The sequence below is a fragment of the Lutra lutra genome, chromosome 3 (genome assembly GCF_902655055.1).
Source record: "Lutra lutra chromosome 3, mLutLut1.2, whole genome shotgun sequence".
Classification (NCBI taxonomy): Eukaryota; Metazoa; Chordata; class Mammalia; order Carnivora; family Mustelidae; genus Lutra; species Lutra lutra.
In genome coordinates this window covers 141655056-141672022 of record NC_062280.1, presented here as the reverse complement: position 1 = coordinate 141672022, position 16967 = coordinate 141655056, and the positions used below count along the sequence as shown (strand labels likewise).

The 16967-nt window shown below is 39.0% G+C and overlaps 1 protein-coding gene across 1 annotated transcript in view; it reads left to right on the top strand.

Annotated features, from left to right (window-relative positions):
* Window positions 1–904: 904 nt before the first annotated feature.
* Window positions 905–16967, top strand: part of ITM2B (integral membrane protein 2B) — a 29219-nt gene continuing 13156 nt past the window's right edge. The window contains exon 1 of the mRNA XM_047723426.1: window positions 905–1232. Coding sequence (XP_047579382.1) covers window positions 1116–1232 — 117 coding nt within the window. The 5' untranslated portion in view covers window positions 905–1115. The remainder of the gene's footprint in view (window positions 1233–16967) is intronic.

The following is a 16967-nucleotide window of genomic DNA, read 5'->3' as shown; positions in this document are numbered from 1 at the left end:
TACCCACATCTCAGGTTGAACCAGGACATAGTGTGGTGGGAGAAGGGTACAAGACCAACCATTTGTCCAAAGGGTCACACAATCATTAATCCAGGAACAGTGCAGGCCAGTATCCTTTCTCACACTGGTTATAAGTAAAATCTTTTCAAAATGTAATTTTGCTTTATCATATATATATACCTTCTTTTCTATATTCTTTATATGTGTGTGTGTGTGTGTGTGTATTCTTATTTTGCAGAAAACTACTGAAGATTCATCATGGAGTACCTTGATTTTGAATCACAAGACAACCCGGTGTGCACGTGGGTTTTGTTCAGATCTGCACAAGAGTGGAACATTTTGTTTTAGGAATGTGAGATGTAACAGATACGAATCTGCTAACAGCCTTCCTCCAAATTGCTCTGGGAGTAGGCAGGGGAGGGAAGGAGGGAGAGAAGACGAGGCAAGTCTGCGTGAGGTAACGCCCTTGGGTGAGGTCCTAGGAAGATAAAAAGTCAGTTCACAAAGATAGAGTTTATTAAACATTCCTGCGCTCCACTGGGTCGGTTCCCTAATACAGAGGAAATGGAGGTGTGGACGCCCAAAAGTTCCAGTCTTTAGACTTGCGGTGGGGGCAGCAAGCAGGGAAAGGACGGTCTAATCCGCCGTGCCCCGCAAACCCAGGAAAGTTCACCTGATTTTGTTACAAACCTGCAACATTGAGCCCCGAGGTTAAACTGCTGGAAACAAACTCAGAACCGGAAAATCTGGGCGCTCACCCAAGGAACGCCCGTCCCGCCCCGGCTGGGTGCTGCGTGGGACCTGGGGCGGGAGCAGAGTCTGGCGCGGCGCGCGGCCCCGCCCCTCCCGCCTGCCTCCGGCCCCGCCCCTCCTGTCCTCACCGCTCTGACCCCGCCCCTGGGGATGCGAGCCGTCTCCGCCCTCGCCCGGGAGCTGCGAGGCTGCGGGAGCGGTGCCGCAGTAGCCGCCTCAGCCACCACCGAGCGGTTCGCCCGTCCTCAGCTGTAGCTGAGCCGCGCCCGGAGCCCGGCCGAGGAGGCTGCAGCCGCAGCCAGGAGCCCGCAGCCCCCGCCTCCAGCCCGCCGCCGCCCCCCGAGGGCGCCCCAGGCCGCGCCATGGTGAAGGTGACGTTCAACTCGGCTCTGGCCCAGAAGGAGGCCAAGAAGGACGAGCCCAAGTGCGGCGAGGAGGCACTCATCATCCCCCCAGATGCCGTCGCGGTGGACTGCAAGGTCCGCGGGCAAGGGAGGTCGGGGGAGTGGGCGGTCAGTCCGGCCGGCAGGGCTGCGCGGGGCCGGGGGCGGCTCTGCGCGCGGAGGAGGCGTGGGCCACGGGCGAGGGTCCCCGGGGGAGCCGGGCCCTGCATCTGGGGCTGCTCCCTTTTCTTGTCCGGCCGCAGCTTCTCCTTTGTAAGAAAGTGCGTGTGGGGGAAGTGGAGCCTAACACGGGATCGGGGGCTTGGGAGGCCTGGAGAGAGGGATCGAAGAATTTGGGCCGAGTTCACGGTCGTTGTGCAGTCGGGGGAACGTGCGTGGGGTCTGGACTGGGTTCGTTCCACCCGGAGACGAGCGGCGACATGCAAAACAACAAAAACAACAACAGAGTTTGGCACTTCCTCCCAGTATAAATAATGTTCCTAAAATGGCTGACATCATTCCAAGCCTAGACCTCTGTTGCTTCCTACTTTCGTTTCTAGGCTGAACAGCACTTGGACTAAGTCCAGCTGCTTGCTGTAAGCCTCTTAATTTTAAAAGCATTTTCTTCGTTACCTCCTTTTCCACGGCCTTTGGGTATTGGCAGGTGAACTTCACATTGGGGTCTGGAGAGGGGGCTGAGGAGCGGTTGAGGGGAGAAAGTGAGGTGAAGATCTGCTCAGAATAGGCTTTGGTTGTTGTTTATAATTAAAACAAATATTCCTGGTAAGGATCAGTAATTACTGTGTAGATGCTACTGTAAAACCCACGACTGGCTTTTAAATTACATAAGCATATTTATGAGGACCCCTTTAACACTAAGTGAAACTAAACGGGAGAAACTCGTTCACGTCCCTTTTAAAATTCTCCTTTACTTTCACAAAATCCCTCTTTTTAGTCCTAATTAAAAATCAGGAGTGGAACTATAATTGTGCCAACTTTTAGCGGATTACAAAAATAATATATTTAGGATATATAATTGTAATTGTCTCAGGTTAAAAAGGAAAGAAAGCCTCGTAGCCTGTTCTCTACGAGATGATCTTTAGGCTGCAAACATTCAGTCCTGTAAAAATTAACTGTAGAAGTTTATTTATGTTGCTCAACTTCCTTTTTCCTTAGCATTTTTCAGAACCTGTTATCAGTAGGGTAAACTTAGTTTTAATTTCAAAAAATGCAATGATTGTGTGCAGGTGTGAGTAATAAGTGTTTTTTAATATTATGTAATGAAAATTACTGTTGAAAAATATGGCACTAATATACTGTCAAAAAATTTGAGATTGTAATGTTAATGGGGACTTGCCTGTACTTATTTTTTGGAAATGTTCTAGTTAAAACCAAAAACGTCAGGGTTTGATATTTAAATGACTGCCTTGCCTTGAAATACAAACAGGGAACTGATTCCCTAAAAGGATTAAGAGTTTTGATATTGCTATTGTTTTTCTGAATCCATTGCAAACAGCTTGGTCTTAAAAGAAAATGTTTGGAATGCACAGAGGATAATTAAGAGTAGCAAATTATTATCTTAGCTCTATGTTTATCTAACATTCATTGTACCTAAAATAGATGGTCAAGTGCCCTGTCATAACAATCTCAGATACATATAGAGATTTTAATCCTAGTATGTATCTCTTAAAAATCCTGTAAATATAATTCCTTCCTTTTAGAAAAGGAGAGAGGGAGAAAGAATCAGATGATGTCACTTCAGAGAGCTTTTCTCTTGATCTGTATTGAAGGATATTTGGCACTCTGGATAAAAGTCAGAATTAATTTGCTAGATAGCTGTAAATCTGACTTTAGACATTTTCTGTCATTCCTGAAACATAACCCCATTTTCATACTCTCAGAATTTCTCATAGTTTCACCATACTCAAATTTTGTGGTCACAGCTGCTGTGAAAAAGTAACCATTTGTAGCTCTGTGCATTTTCTGTTTCTATTTTCTTAGATCCCATATCCAGATTAAAAATACTGGAAATAAGCTGTGAGGTCCAGAGTATTCCTTTGTAACCACGCAGCAGTCATGGATGAATAGGCAGATTAAAAAAAATGACTACTTCTTTTTCTAGCTATAAACTCAAAGACTTCTTTTCTTCACTAAGAGACAAAATATTGCTCTACATTAAAAGTAGAATCCTAATAACCAGTCACTTAACGGTAAATGAAGACTTAGCTTATAACAGACATTGTGAAAGAACTTCTCATCTTTTCATCTTGCACTTCGACTGTGATTACATAATGTGCTCTAGCTCCTTGGGGTGACTTTATGGTAACCACTGAATTTGACTGCCTGGATTCGGCACAGAATCAGCCTTCCGGTTTGCCTGGGGCATATCCTTGCCTGCTTGGTTGGTTGAGAGAATCAAGTAAAGCTGGTTATGAACCAGAACTCCTGAAGAAGAAATTTTTAGTACCTTTAAATCCTAGATCACAATATCCAAATGATGTTTGTTTCTCAAGATGTACACTCCATGGCCCCCTGCCCTGGTGTCATCTTGAATTCTAGTTTAAAAAGGCAGATTCCACTACCTTAGAATCTACCAAAGAATTCTGGTGTCTCTCTGCCACCAAAAATTCTGATCACTCCAGTCAGCTGTCTTATGTAACACACATTCCAGTAATTTAATGTTGCTCCTGTCCCTTGTTATTTCTTTAGCTCTTTTCTTGTTACAGGTTGAGAACCCTCTGAAAGCAGTGCCATTGCCCTTTTTTCATTCTTGTCTTTCAGTAGCTCTCAACTCCAACAGTCCTGTCTGTTGATCTCAACTAGCTTGCTATTTACTATTCTTTTCCTACATTTTCGCCTTAATTTTTCACCTTCCTCTGCCTGTCCCAACTGACACAAAGCTCAGAGATACAGAAATAGCAAAGAGTATGACCTCTGTTTTTTGTAACAGGTGAATTTTAAATTATATATGTGTGTTATGTTACAGGTCGCGGTTCATTGGTGGTTGTGTCTATAACTTTGATCTTTGGAAGACTGTTATGTATGTGCAAATACCAAAGAAAATACCTAATGAACTAAGTCAGAAGTCCCAGTTTTGTCATTACATAACTGCTTGATCTTGGGCTTAAGTTTTTAGTTTTCCTTATCTGTAAAAATGAGAGGGTCTGTAAGGACTCTTCCAGTTTTAAAATTCTCTGAAGATGTGAGGATTACATAATTAAATTTGGCAGGAATTAAATTGTTTTGTGAAAAATAACGACCACCTCTTCATCCTAACCAGACCATTCCCTTTCTTCCCCATGTTTAGCATGTTACATTGCTTCTTCGTATTAAGTAGCAGTGGGTCAAAGAGAAAAGAAATGGACCCAGGGTATTATGTAATAAACCAAATTTTTATTGTGGGTTACCTCACTTTAGAGCAGTAGTTGTTAACACTTTTGTGTGTGTGTGTGTGTGTGTGTGTGTGTGTGTAATGCCTAATTGTGAAATACCTTCCCAATATCAGGACTCAGCTTAAATTTGCTTCACAGATATCCCTGCAAACTGTACTGCTGGAAAAATAGTATTGTCCCTCCTTTACCCTGTATTATAGTTGTAGACCTCAAAGGGAGAGAAAAGGAAAGTGCTTGTGTAGGAGGGAAGATGGGGCAGGATGGAAGTGGGAGAGAAAAGTGCAAGACTACTAACCCGGTTAAGTTCTGAGTTACTCATTACAACATGGCTCTTTGGACCCTAGTTCTTTGCAGTTTCTGGTATTTTCTGTATGCATAAATAGGACTGATGGGTTTGGTAATTTAACTTTTTTGGTGTTGGTGGTTTTTTTTTTTTTTTTTGTGGGGGTTTTCTGGGGATAGGAGAAACAAAAGATACGAGGACGTTTATTGAAATGTGTTGACCTTTAGAGGAGGGATTTGGGAGCTCGGTTCTTTTTGAAGAAAGTACATATCATGACCCAGTTGTGTTATTTAGTGTTCGTAAGCAGTAGCCAGTAAAAACTTTACAGTCATTACATTTTGGTTCTTGGTGAGGGTATTGGTAGCTGAAGTGTGAGGGTTTAGTACTGGGAGATAAATTAATTGCCCCCTCTGCCCCCCCTCCCCTGGGGGGTTAGGACGTGACTTGGCAGGACAGGTTCCTGTCCCGTGTCCCCGCGCCCCCCCCACCCAGACGTGCCTGGGGTGGGGGGTGCTGCTGCTGCAGAGGTGGACAAAGGTTGGACAAGGTTGTATATTGCATATTTGGAGGACAAGTTACCTGCCTGGGGCTTCACAGTGTCATCTTAAAACATATTTTGTCTGGACTTAACAGAAGCAAGTATGTTAGTAAAACATAAGCCCCTGAGACGTTGTGGCATTCAGCTCTGCTGTGTAAGAGGTTTAAGTAAGTGAAAGTATCTTTTTTACCCAGAAGTATCTCTTAGAACACATGGCACAGGCTTATTTAAGTTGATTCAGTATGTAACTTACAAAGTTTTCATTATGTATTACTAAAACTTGACTTGCTTTAAGTGTTTGTCGAAAAATGTAGTAAGTAGTAATTCTGGGACGTTTTACTTCTTTAGTTCTGTCATAATTTAAATATCTAGGGTGTGTATTTAAAATGCATTTTCTTTTTCCAAAAGGAAATACTTTCTGAACTTATAACTTTCTGAATACTTTCTGAACTCAGTCCAAGTAGCTGGACTGCTTTGCATATCATAGTGTCAGAGGAAAATCTAGAAAACATTTGTCTTTTCAAATACAATATTGATGAATTCATCCTCCTAAACTTTTAGGTAAACTTGGCAGTTTTTATTAGAACTTAGACTGAAGGAGTTAAGTACTTGGCCATCAAAGAGTTTTTTCAGTAATAACTACAGCCTGTTAAAATAAAGGATTTGACAGTTTGGAATTTCTCAGTGAGGTGGTTTTTGTCCAAAGGATGTAGAAAATATTAACACTGGCACTAGTTTTTCAAGAAGCTTGTGTATAAAGTATTTTCTGCTGGTCTTATTTTCTTCGCACAAACCTTGGCAGTGAATGTTTTTATAAGATAGATGGCTGAAAGTTGGAAAATTAGAAATTTTTATTACAGATATGATCTAAGAACATTATTAAAAAATCATTTAATTATGATTATCCCCTCTAATTGGGATTTATGATACATCTTAATAGCTTTAAAGACAGCTGTAATATAATTCTCTTTTTGTGTGTTACCAACAATTGAATGAACAAAATAATTTTCAACAATTGGAAGATTTCTTTAAAACTCTTTAATCAATTTGAAGGGAAGAAAGAACTTTATGAAGTATTTCTGTAATTTTACCATTTGGGGGGGAATCAAGTAAGAATGAATATAGACTTTATTCTTAAGTAGAAGAATTTTAATCTTGAGTTAAAGAAATGAAGAAATTATTTTTATGATAGGGATAGTCTGATTTTTTCATTTAATATTTTATCTTTTAGTGTTGATAATTTTCCAGCAGTAATTGTATGTAAATGTGTATATGTATCCAAATAGAAATTAATGTTGAGGTAAAATTTGCCTCATTTATAAATACTAATCATATTCGAGTTAAATATCTAGGGAGCTTATTTGGGAAATGGACACTAATTATGGTGTTCAATATGTAATACTCGGAAATTTTAAAATATTTGCATAAACTTGACACAGTTGAATTTCATAATTTAAGAAATTTAAGTTTTGATGGGTTTTTGTATATTTGAAGGTTTGTTTTAATGCCAAAATTATTTTTAAAAATTTGTTTTGCAGAATGTGTTAAGAATAAAGCTTAAATCTTGAATTGTTTTCTCTGCTTTAAATATGATTATCATGTTTAAAATTAAGATTAAAAAACCAAAAAGGTAAGGTGCATTGTTAAGTAATGACTTGGATCACTGCAGCATCCAAAAGAAGACCCAGCTTTATTGCTGGGAAAAATGATTTCCAGAATCAGTGTGTCTGCATCGCATTTTTTTGTTTTTTTAAGATTTTATTTATTCATTCGGCAGAGAGAGACACAGCAAGAGAGGGAACACAAACGGATTGAGGGGGTATGGAAGAGGGAGAAACAGGCTTCCCGCTGAGCAGGGAGTCCAATGCAGGGCTAGATCCAGGACTCTAGGATCCTGACCTGAGCCTTCACAACTGAGCAACCCGGGTGCCCCGTGTGTCTGCATTTCTTAAAATTCATTTTCTCAGCCAACCTTTGTAGTATTTTTGTTCTGCTATATACACTTCTCTGTCAGTTTTTATCTTTCCATTTATAGCTTTCTCCTTCAGTGCATTTTTTCCTTGCTTTCATCCTAGCGCTAGGACAAACATTTACCAGGCAAGTCATCAGTGTTAGCCAGGGCAGTGCTAGACGTGGAGATCATAAACTCAGTGCCTCCTGGGCCCAAGCAGAAGTAGTGAAGTTGGGCTTTTTACCTATTAAACAGTTTAGAATAGTCTTCATTTTCATTTAAAAAAAAAAGGGGGGGGGTCAAGTGGTGTTTGGTTCTCCAGTCTTTAAAGGCAAGCTAGAATCAGGATGATTTTTGACACTTAAATATTAAGTATTCCCAACTAATTTATATAAGAATTTCAAGCAAGGCAAAAATACTGACAATTTGACGTGTGCCACTTGTTTTAGTCTCCTTTACAGTAGAGAGCCTGGCAAATGATGGAGCGTGTGTCCAGACGTGGCATGCTGCCTGTTTTTGTATGGCCCATGAACTAAGAGTTATTTTTACATTTTTAAATGCTTGGGGAAGAAAATCAACCAACTTCTCCCTTTTGTCCTAAACAGTAGAGGGGTGTACAGTTCAGGAAGAAATACTATCTACTTACTGAGAACTCAGACTATGCACTTAAACTTCAGGGTTTAATCCTATCTCTGCCACTTACTGTGTGATACATGAGGTGAGTTACTTCAACTCTCTGTCTCAGTTTCTCCTTCAGCAAAATGGGGAGTATAATAATCTGTAAAAAGTTTATCACCATGGCTGGAATAGAGTGAGAATAAGACTCAGAAGACATTAGGGACATAACAGACTGGATGGCTCAGTCTGTTAAACAGCTGACTCTGGATTTGGGCTCAGGGTAGTGAGATCCGATTTTTGTCAGCTCTGTGTGCTGGCCCTGGAGCCTGCTTAAGATACTCTCTCTCCCTTTGCCCCCCCCTTGCCCCCACTCTTTCCTCCCCCCCAAAGAAGAGACATTAGCTGCTGTTACGAGTACTACTGTTACTGTTACTTAAAACTACAACTGTCAAACAGGGTTTGGCAGTCCTCAGATTGTTAAACAGCCATGTGATGTGAGACCAAATGTTGTATCTTTCTAGTTTTCCAGTTGGCTTTGGTTCAGCTTTGCAGATGTCACTTTTTCAAGTAAACTTACCTTCAAAATTTCTAGGAGGGAAGACTTAAAGATAGAAGTAAAGTTAATGAAGCAGAGCAGTTCTTAAAATTTCTGCTTTGTTTTTTTTGTTTTTGTTTTTTTTTTTTTTTATAGACCAGTGCCACAAACCTAAAGCCACTTTCAGATAGGTTGAGATCCTGCTGTCAAAGGTTAATGTCGCAACCTGGGTCTGGTAACTTGGACAAGTCAAGAAACTTCCCCAGGTCTCAGTTCTCTCATTTGCAAAATAATCTGGTGTACCAGCCCTGAAGTGTTGTTGGGATAAAATTGAGAGTGCCTGCTACTTAGAAACTAGTTAAATGTTAAATGCTCTTCCTCTGTCCCCATTTATTGAAGTCCAATTTTTCTCCCTCATCATTCTTGTTTTGGAGTAGTACTTCTGTTACCATTATTGTTTTATCCCTATGTCGCATGTCAGTTAGATAACATTATTATTGTTAAATCATCCTCTACAAGGTATTCTGGTGAGGATTTCTCCCTGTAATGTAGAACTCTTAGCATGCAGTACTTTTATCCATTTTCTTTAAAAAGTGGGTATTTCTCAGGGCACCTGGGTGGCTCAGTGGTTTAAGCCTCTGCCTTCAGCTCAGGTGATGGTCTCAAGGTCCTGGGATCGAGCCCCGCATTGGGCTCTCCGCTCGGCGGGGAGCCTGCTTCCCCCTCTCTCTCTGCCTACCTCTCTGCCTCCTGTGACCCCCTCCCCCCCGTCAAATAAATAAATAATTTTTTTAAAAAGTGGGTATTTCTCCATTACATAAAGGACGTTGAATTTAATTTTGTAAATTTAATTTTGGGTTTTACCAAATAATGCTTAGTTTTAAAATGCAAATATTCCTGCCCTATCATAGAGGAACTCACTTTTTAAAGATTATAGTATATTTATATATAATACAGTACGGATTTTGAGTGTACAGTTACATAATTTTAAATACATGCACCTGAATAACAACCCAGTCAAGATAGACCTATCAACTCAGAAAGTTCTCATGTCCTTTTAGTGCCTGTCCTCTCCCCTTAGAGGCAACCACTAATCTAATTTCTATCTTTGAAGATTAATTTGAGGCAATTGAGTTCAGTTTAGCTTCTACGCTTTCTGTAAAATAAAAAAGAGTGTGGTTTCGGTGAGCAGAATACAGACTGGATTCTGGCTCTGTTGATCTCCTTGGACTGGCATCCTTGTGCCAGAATATTCTGCCTAGCTGTATATGGTGATCCTAGCTCCACGTTTCTGTAAAAAACTGGTTTTCACTTTTTGGTCTCAGGACACCTTTGTACTCTTAAAAATTGTTGAGGAGCCAAAGAGGTTATATCTATTGATAATTACTATATTCGAAATTGACTATTAACTAATTTAAAATAGCAATGATAAACCTATAACATATTACCATAAATGGCATTTTTATGAATACTAAAATTTTCCAAATAACCAGAAATTAAGAAGAGTAAGGGTAACATGTTTACATTTTTGTAACACTCTGCTGAATAGCTTAATAGAAGACTATTAATAATAGCTGATTCTCACATCCGCTTTTGTTGTCAGCCTGTTGTGCTATCTCACATTCAGCTTCTGGGAAAACTTTACACTAGTCAGAGCGTGAGAATGAAAAAAACACTGTCTTAGTTTTATTATGAGAAGGTTTTGACCTTGTGGAACTCTTTTTAAAAAAAATTTTTTTTTTTTTTTAATTTATTTGACAGACAGATCACAAGTAGGCAGAGAGGCAGGCAGAGAGAGACAGGAGGAGGCAGGCTCCCTGCAGAGCAGAGAGCCCAATGCGGGACTCGATCCCAAGACCCTGAGATCATGACCTGAGCCGAAGGCAGAGGCTTTAACCACTGAGCCACCCAGGCACCCCGACCTTGTGGAACTCTTAAAAGGGTGTCCTTGGACCTCATTTGGAAAACTTAAACTCTATGCACTTTCTTATGCTGCTGTTGTTGGTTTTTGTTTTATTTGTATTTTTCGCAATTTTAGGTATCACCTATTGGCTTCCTAATACTGAAAGTGAATATTTAGCTTTTTCTGTATATTAACATATTACAAACATATTCTATCTTAAGGTGTAGTTACAGTAATTTCTGGTTAAATTGATATTCTGTACTTTTATTGTAATTAACAAACATTTACGTCTGAGTAACATAGTATAACCTAATAAAGTTACTAAGTTCTTTCTTATACAAAATTGTTTTATTTTCCCTGGATTTAATAATTGTTTCTTGGGCCAGGGAGGGTTGCTTAATTTTCTGTGTATTTTTTGCTAATTCATCCTTAGACTATGACTGCAGTATAATTGCCTTCGGGTATTTACAAACTTATTAGATAACTTACCAAGTTTTGTATTTTTCTTGGCAGTTTTCCGTTTGTCATTCTTCAGTCTTGCCATCCAGACTGGTTATAATCTAGACATATTGCTATCCAGATGCCCAAGAGTAATTATCATCCTGGAATTGAATTGGTTTGTCTTTATCCTGTGTTTTATCTGCAGTTTAATGAATGTGAGAAAACGTATCAGATCAATTTTTTTTTAAAAAAACCTTTCACATCTGAGAATCTTTATCCTCACATTTAATTGGTGATTAATTTGGGTATAAAATTCTAGGTTAGCTGTAATTTTCTTCAGCATTTTGATGGCATTGCTTCATGCCATTCTGATGCCTGGTTTTTTTGACCAGTTTTTTCACCCCGTCTATAGAAGCATAAGATTTTTTTCTTTATGCTTCTGGCTCTCGAAATTTTTATTGATGTAGTTTGTTTCAGGTCATTCATTTCCATTCTCTGGCTAAAGATGTATTTATTTGTTTATCCCTTTATTATTAACTTTGTCAAGTTTTCAGGAAGAAAACATGACCATTTAATTGGAAATCATAGTGCTTCTATCTCTGCTGTCTTAATAGCTTTTTAAAGATTATTGGAATATTTCCTTTCACATTAAAAATAGACTTGGATAATAGCTATTAATGGAAACCATTATTGTCTGGAGTATTACTATTGCACTAGGGTTTTTTTTTTTTTTAATGTTTGTTTATTTAAGTAATCTCTACTCCCAGCGTGGGGCTCCAACTCATGACCCCAAGATCAAGAATTCCATGCTTTTCCATCTGAGCCAGCCAGGTGCCCCATATTAGCACTAGTTTCAGGGTCCTACAGGATGGCCTAAAAAAGATACATGAAGCATCACCTTCTGGTCTCCCTCTTTAAATTTAAAAACTGTCTCCGTCTTGAGTTAGAGACAACTCGGTCACTACCAACTTTGTGATTTTGCTTTGTGGCTTTGCTACTCTACTTCAGTTTCATTTTTGCAATCAATATCTTGCCTTCTCTATTTATTTTCAAATGCCTGTATGCTTGTAAGCCTGAGTTATTTTCCTTTGTTGTTTTTGCTTCATGCACATAGGATTTTAATATTCTTGTTACTGTCCTTTGTAATTTGATGAAGAGAAAAATCCTATTAATTTGTTTTGAAACTTTTTTTCAAGATTTTATTTATTTATTTGAGAGAGAGAAAGAGAGAGAATGAGCAAGGAGATCAGCACAGGGAGGGAGAAGCTGATTCCCCACTGAGCAGAGAGTTTGATTACAACTGAGCCAAAGGCAGATGCTTAACCAACTAAGCCACCCAGGTACCCCTAACTTTCTAAACATAATAATAACACAACTGTTGTAATAGTTAATGCATAGTGCTTAGTGTGAGTGTGGCTCAATTCAGGTAAAGTCTTTAGAGCAGAATTTTGTGGAAACTCAGGCTAAATCATTTCTGATTGGATATCAGCATTATCCTACCAAGACATGGTGTCAAGTCATTATTATCAGAGTTAATTTGCGTGGTTGAAAAGCCCCATGCTTTTCCTTCCCTATGATGTACATGGAGTGTGAGAGGGTATTCAGGCCTTATGAGTACTAAGATACTACACAAATAATTTTACTTCTCTGGGCCTCATTATATTTATCTGTAAAACGATGTGTTGTACTAAATGTGCTTTCATGGTCCTTCCACAGTAGATGTTTTCTTTTTGAGAACTATACTGATCACATATTCAGAGGCATGTACCTCATGGCCAGGTGCTATATTAGGAATTTAAAAATTACTAAGCATCCCAGTCTTCAAGTAGCAGCTCCCTGGGAGAGACCAGCTGATTGTGTAGACCAGCTTAATCACAGCTGACTCAAATGTCACAAGAACACTGCACCCTTGGATCCAAGAGCCAGGGGAGTGGTGAAATAAGGAGCAAGATCCAATGATTGATTACTGAGTATGTATTGTGCATGTACTTGGTGCTGGGCGTAGGTTCAAAGGACTTTTGACATGTTCATGATAGACACATACCTCTGATCTCCAGAACTGGAATATTTTCCAGTAGTCCTTTTGTCTAACTTTAAAAATTCTAAACTTGGACAGAAAATATACTTTCCACATTTAAATTATTTCATGCCTTTAGAAGAATATAATTGGAAGTTTTTATCAAGAGTTCTGCATTTTAAATAGAATTACTCATATTTGAATATAAATGCATCATTATCTTGTTGAATGACATTAAATCTTGGATTTATACAAAAATGATTCCAGAACAAGTTTGCTTCCCCCCCCATCTTGACACTTAATTTTATAATGAATTATAGACAGTAGAACATTCTTATCGTACTTCAGGTTTTTGTTTTGTTTTACGCTTCAAGTTTTAAGGAAACAGTTGATATTCTTATTAATAACAGTAGGAATTCATAATTCAGCCAGTGCCAGAAGAAATCTGTCTTGACCATTTTTTTTGATGTCTGGTAAAGGCTATGATTAACAATAAATAGCAATTGTATATAATGCTCTTGACTATCCAGTACCTTTAGATCTCACCAATATGAATTTGAAAATCTGGGGTACCTGGCTGGCTTAGTTGGTAGAGCATGGGACTCTTGATCTCAGGGTTCTGATTTCAAGCCCCACATTGGGCATGGAGCCCGTTATTTAAAAAAAAAAAGAAAAGAAAAGAAAGAAAATCTCCTGAAATTTCATTTCCTAAAATAGAAAGTTCTCTTCAGTGTAGATTGAATAAACACCTTGAAGAATATTGGCTATCTTTAAAATATGTATAAAAAAGAATAGAGAATGTTTAAGGTGTTCCTACATTACCATTGTGCTTTGTGTTAGATACTCTTCTTGTCCCTAATATAAAGTGATGAAGTGGGGTGCCTGGGTGGGTCAGTGGGTTAAAGCCTCTGCCTTCAGCTCGGGTCACGATCTCAGGGTCCTTGGTTCGAGCCCCGAATCAGGCTCTCTGCTCAGTGGGGAGCCTGCTTCCCCCTCTCCCTCTGCCTGCCTCTCTGCCTACTTGTGATCTCTGTCAAATAAATAAATAAAAATCTTAAAAAAAAAAGTAATGAAGTCGTGATCCAGCACTAAAAGCATTTATAGCCATATATATACATATATATATATATATATATTTTTTTTTTTTAAGTTCTGACCTATATATTTTTTTTAACCTAGGCCTGTGCCAATTTTATATACTGTCAATAATTTGGTTCAGGTTTAAATTTTTCAGAATAGTCATATTATGCAAGAGCTTAAAAATTTCTTTTTGTTTATTGCAGCTTTTTTTCAGAATAGTTCTATTATGTAATAGCTTAATTTCTTTTTGTTTATTGCAGTTTATTGCTTTTTGTGTATTGCAGGATTTGTTCACAAAAAAAAGGACATTAATGAAAAATCTGTTTTGTAGACATTGTATTTTTATTGATTTCTCACTTTTCATTTATTATTATTTTAAGTTCTCTCTACACGTGGGGCTTGAAGCTACAACCCCAAGATCAAGATTCGCACGCCCCACCAACTGCACCAGCCAGGCACCCCAGTTTCTTACTTTTTAAACCTCTTTTTAGTCCAAGTACAAATTAATGCAGTAACTTTATTATCCATATAATGCCAAGCACTTGGAAAACTGCTTCCTTTTTGTGTGCTAGACACAACATTTGTCATGTGGACTTTTCTCACCATAGAGGAGATAGTAGCGATCTTAATTTGAAAAGTAAAATGAGAAAGCATAATTCAGATACTGATTTAAATGAACAAGACAAAATGTCAACAAATATTTGATGTCTATAGAGGTTAGCTTTTTAGCCATAGATTTTGTGTTTTTACATAGAATATATATTTGATAATCAGTGCTATTAATACTGAACAGATTGCTGGGTCATTTTTTTCGATGCCTCCATACTTTGGAAAGAAAACTCATGTACAAGTCAGGTGGACAGAACATGTACCAGCAGTAAATGCATGGCACTGCTATACTACATAATAGTAATCTGTTGGGGTCATCACCTACATAGCTTTTGTGGGTTTTTTTTTTTTTTTAAAGACTTTATTTATTTATTTGACAGAGAGATCACAAGTAGATGGAGAGGCAGGCAGAGAGAGAGAGGGAAGCAGGCTCCCTGCTGAGCAGAGAGCCCGATTCGGGACTCGATCCCAGGACTCCGAGATCATGACCTGAGCCGAAGGCAGTGGCTTAACCCACTGAGCCACCCAGGCGCCCCGGCTTTTGTGGTTCTAAGAGAAGAGTTGGGAAAGAATTTTGGAAAAATTTTAAATAGGTCTTAAATGATAACCAAGGTTTGTTCATTTGTTACTTTAAAATTCTTACTGGAATAGGAAATGATTTAATTTCCCCCTCCTGTACTGTTAGTCTTTTTCCAGTTGGCCTTTTCAGGATTTTGTTGTAGATGGCTTTTTATTGGCTTCAGCCCCAGTGGATACTTGTTTCAGTTTAACCTTTCTCAGCTAAATCAGGTGGTGGTGGGATAATAATAACTATTACCTATTGATCATTTACTGTTTACTGTGTACCAAACAGTGATCTAAATGTTTCACATGTTTCCTCATTTAATCCCTGCAACAGCCCTGTGAGTAGGTGCTACTGTTAATCCATGTTTAAGATGACATACATGAGATAGAGAAGTTAAACTTGTCCAGCTTTCCCATCCTCCAAAATTCTGACATTTTTTGTCTGCTGTCTTCAGTTTTGTCTTCACCTATCTTTTCTAGCTTCTTTAGTATCATTTAATTGAGTCTTAGGAAAAAACTGTCCTGTTGCTTGTAAATTGGGGAAGAGGAGAATAATTTGATTTTACTTGAGTATTATTTACATACTGAAAATTCAGCCCTTTTAGGTATATTGTTGTGTTAATTTTGGCAAATGTAGTTGTATAATCATCACAGTCAAGATGTAGAATATTTTCCTTACTCCAAAGTGTTTTTTTTTTTTTTTAAAGATTTTATTTATTTGACTGAGATAGAGAGCACAGGTAGGCTGAGCGGCAGATAGGGGGAGAGGGAGAAGCAGGCTCCCTGCTGGGCAGGGGCCTTGATGCAGGCAGGGTTTGATCCCAGGATCCTGGGATCATGACCTGAGCTGAAAGCAGCTGCTTAACAGACTGAGCCACCCAGGTGCCCCATAGTGTTCTTTTTGATACCACTTTATAGTTCTGGCTGTCATTCCATCCCTGTTTTGACTTTCTGTATTTTGCCTTTCCTGGAATATAGACTGTATTACAACCAAGTTGCTTTCTGTCATTCTCTAGCTGTTTTTATGTTTTCTGGGAACTGGGAGTTGTCTGGAAAAGGTCTTGGATTCCTGTAACTCTTGGCCCACAGTTTTCTCTGGGCTTGCCCAGTTCTACCTCTTCTCTGTTACACTTTTGGCTTGCTTATGCCGTTCATACTCAGATTCGATGTTCGTAAGAGAATTCGCCTGTTGTGTCATTTAAAGCATTAAGGTTTTTAATTCAGAACATTAATCCAGTCTGAAGCTCAGAAGTCAGAATTCTTTATACCGGGAATGGTTTAGACTAGTTGTTTTATAAAGTAAGTTCTCAGATGGGCGTATATACCCAGTCATAGCGGGACTTTAGTTCAAAACTAGGCAACACAGTAGCCAATAACTTGGTATGTTTGGTCTTCATCTAGGGAGAAAAATTAGGGGGAGTTGAGAAACCAGGAAATTCATGTGTAAAAATTTGAATCATAAGATTTTTTTAAATGTTGGCAGCTAATTCTGTATTTTGGAAAATAGTATATAGGCCAGATATATCCATGGGCAGCTGGCCTGTGCATCTCCAGGTTTATTCATATTAATCAAATGTATTTTTTTAATATTTTTATTTTTGTCAGGGAGAGAGAGGGAGGTAAGCAGAGAGAGAAGCAGGCTTCCTGCTGAGCAGGGAGCCCAATGTGGGACTTGATTCTAGGACCCTGGGATCATGGCCTGAGCCAAAAGCAGACACTTAACCAACCAAGCCACCCAGGCATCCCTACCAAATGTGTTTTAAAAATGTACATGTTTCTTGGGTACATGTACATGTTTCTGAGCCTGGGTGGCTCAGATGGTTAAGCGTCTGCCTTCATCTCGGGTCATGATCCCAGGGTTCTGGGATCGAGTCCCACATCGGGCGCCCTGCTTCTTGGG